The sequence below is a fragment of the Arachis ipaensis genome, chromosome B07 (genome assembly GCF_000816755.2).
Source record: "Arachis ipaensis cultivar K30076 chromosome B07, Araip1.1, whole genome shotgun sequence".
NCBI classification, from domain to species: Eukaryota; Viridiplantae; Streptophyta; class Magnoliopsida; order Fabales; family Fabaceae; genus Arachis; species Arachis ipaensis.
The window spans coordinates 36,373,046-36,374,621 of NC_029791.2; the positions used below are offsets into that span (position 1 = coordinate 36,373,046).

Consider the following 1,576-nt stretch of genomic DNA (forward strand, 5'->3'; position numbering starts at 1 on the left):
AACGACAACCATGATAATAGAAAAAAAAGAAAAACAAAAGATTTAGTTATATAAAATGTTTAATTGTTTATAGTCAGGGACGAACATACAGGGCGAGTGGAGGCCTCGGCCCTCCAATTTTTTTAAAAAAAGATTAATAGTAATAAATTATTAAGTATGATTTAATTTTTTTAAATGTATTTAATATTCAGTCTAATATAAATAAAAGTCCAGCCTGACTTAAATATTAATGATTTTTAATATCTAAAAAAGTAAGTAATAATATTTAAAAAATCTGAAAAGATATTGTTACTAATATTTTTTAATTAAATAAAATTTTTTAAATCACATAAAGTAGATTTTTTTTCTTTTTATGTGCATCCTTTTTGATTCATTTGGTGTTAATTCTCTCTGTTTCAACTATTACAATTGAGAGATCTTTTTCAGCAATAAATATTGTGAAGAATAACTCATAAACAAAATGAAATGTTAATTTCTTGCTAATTGTCTTTTAATTATATTGAAAAGAAAATTGCTGAAAATTTGACACAGATTCTATTATCAATAAATTTTATGATACGAAGAATCGACCACTTCGTTAATAAAAAGTACATACATATTTTTTGTACTTTAAAATATATTCTCTATCGATATATTTTTTGTAATATATTTTATATTATATAATTTTTTGTATAATTTTTTAATATTATATATGTTATTAGCCCCCTATAATACTATTTCTGGATCCTTGATTTACATTTTGTTTCTCATGCACTACCAAAAGACAAGTATGATAGCAGCATGAATATGCATATGCTTCTTTTTCATGTCCTTTGATCATCAACCACCTAATGGATCGGATCTTAACCATAACACTGCAACGCTCTCCTAATGCCACGCTTTTCAAGACTCAATCCCCTTTCCTCATACGCAATCCCTTCTTTTCAAACAAATTCTAAGCACTTCAATTTTAAGTGTTTCTTCTTCTCCTTTCATCAATAGACACATGATTTTTCCCTTTCGTCAAAAATGGAAGTTACTCCTGCTAATTTCGTGATTGCGTTCTTCTCATTTTGTTTTACAGCGTTTTTCACGTTTTTGTAAGTACTCCCGAACAATGTTTTAATTTATATTTTGAATATTAATTTTTTCAGTTATTGTTCCTTTTTTATGCCTTTGTGCTATGAATGCAAGGTTTACAAATTTTTAATGGATTGAATTAAATTCAAATTCTTGTTGCACGTTTTAAAATTGGGGAATCAATTTAACTGATAAATTTGTTGCTAGTAAGTGTGCATGTGTGTAAGCAATGATTGTTCCTCATTGGCATGAAATGGATTATGGGAAGGAAAATCCATGTGATTTTTAGGCTTAATGATGGTCCTTTTTTTCTTGTTGAAGAGACTTCCTACAATTGAAGGGAAAGATTGTTATTAGTTTTTGGGAATCAAAGTTTGGATTGGTGGAAAGTGAAGATATTGCATATGGAAAAGTGAAAATGGATGTGTAAAATTTACATGCATAAGACTCTGTACTAAGCTGATTGCAGTAGATATCTGGGTTACTTTGGTCTTCCCATGGCTTAACAAGATTTACA

At 27.9% G+C, this 1,576-nt stretch overlaps 1 protein-coding gene across 4 annotated transcripts in view; it reads left to right on the plus strand.

The window, feature by feature from the left end:
* LOC107609328 (protein KINKY POLLEN-like) overlaps nucleotides 756–1,576 on the plus strand; it is a 30,331-nt gene continuing 29,510 nt past the window's right edge. For 3 of the 4 annotated variants that reach the window (XR_002351401.1, XR_002351402.1, XM_021107638.1), the window contains exon 1: nucleotides 756–1,079. Coding sequence is in view for 2 of the 4 variants with exons in the window: in XM_021107638.1 (XP_020963297.1) it covers nucleotides 1,009–1,079 (71 nt within the window). In the remaining 2 variants the exon portion in view is untranslated. The remainder of the gene's footprint in view (nucleotides 1,080–1,576) is intronic. The other variant, XM_016311242.2, reaches the window with a different exon arrangement.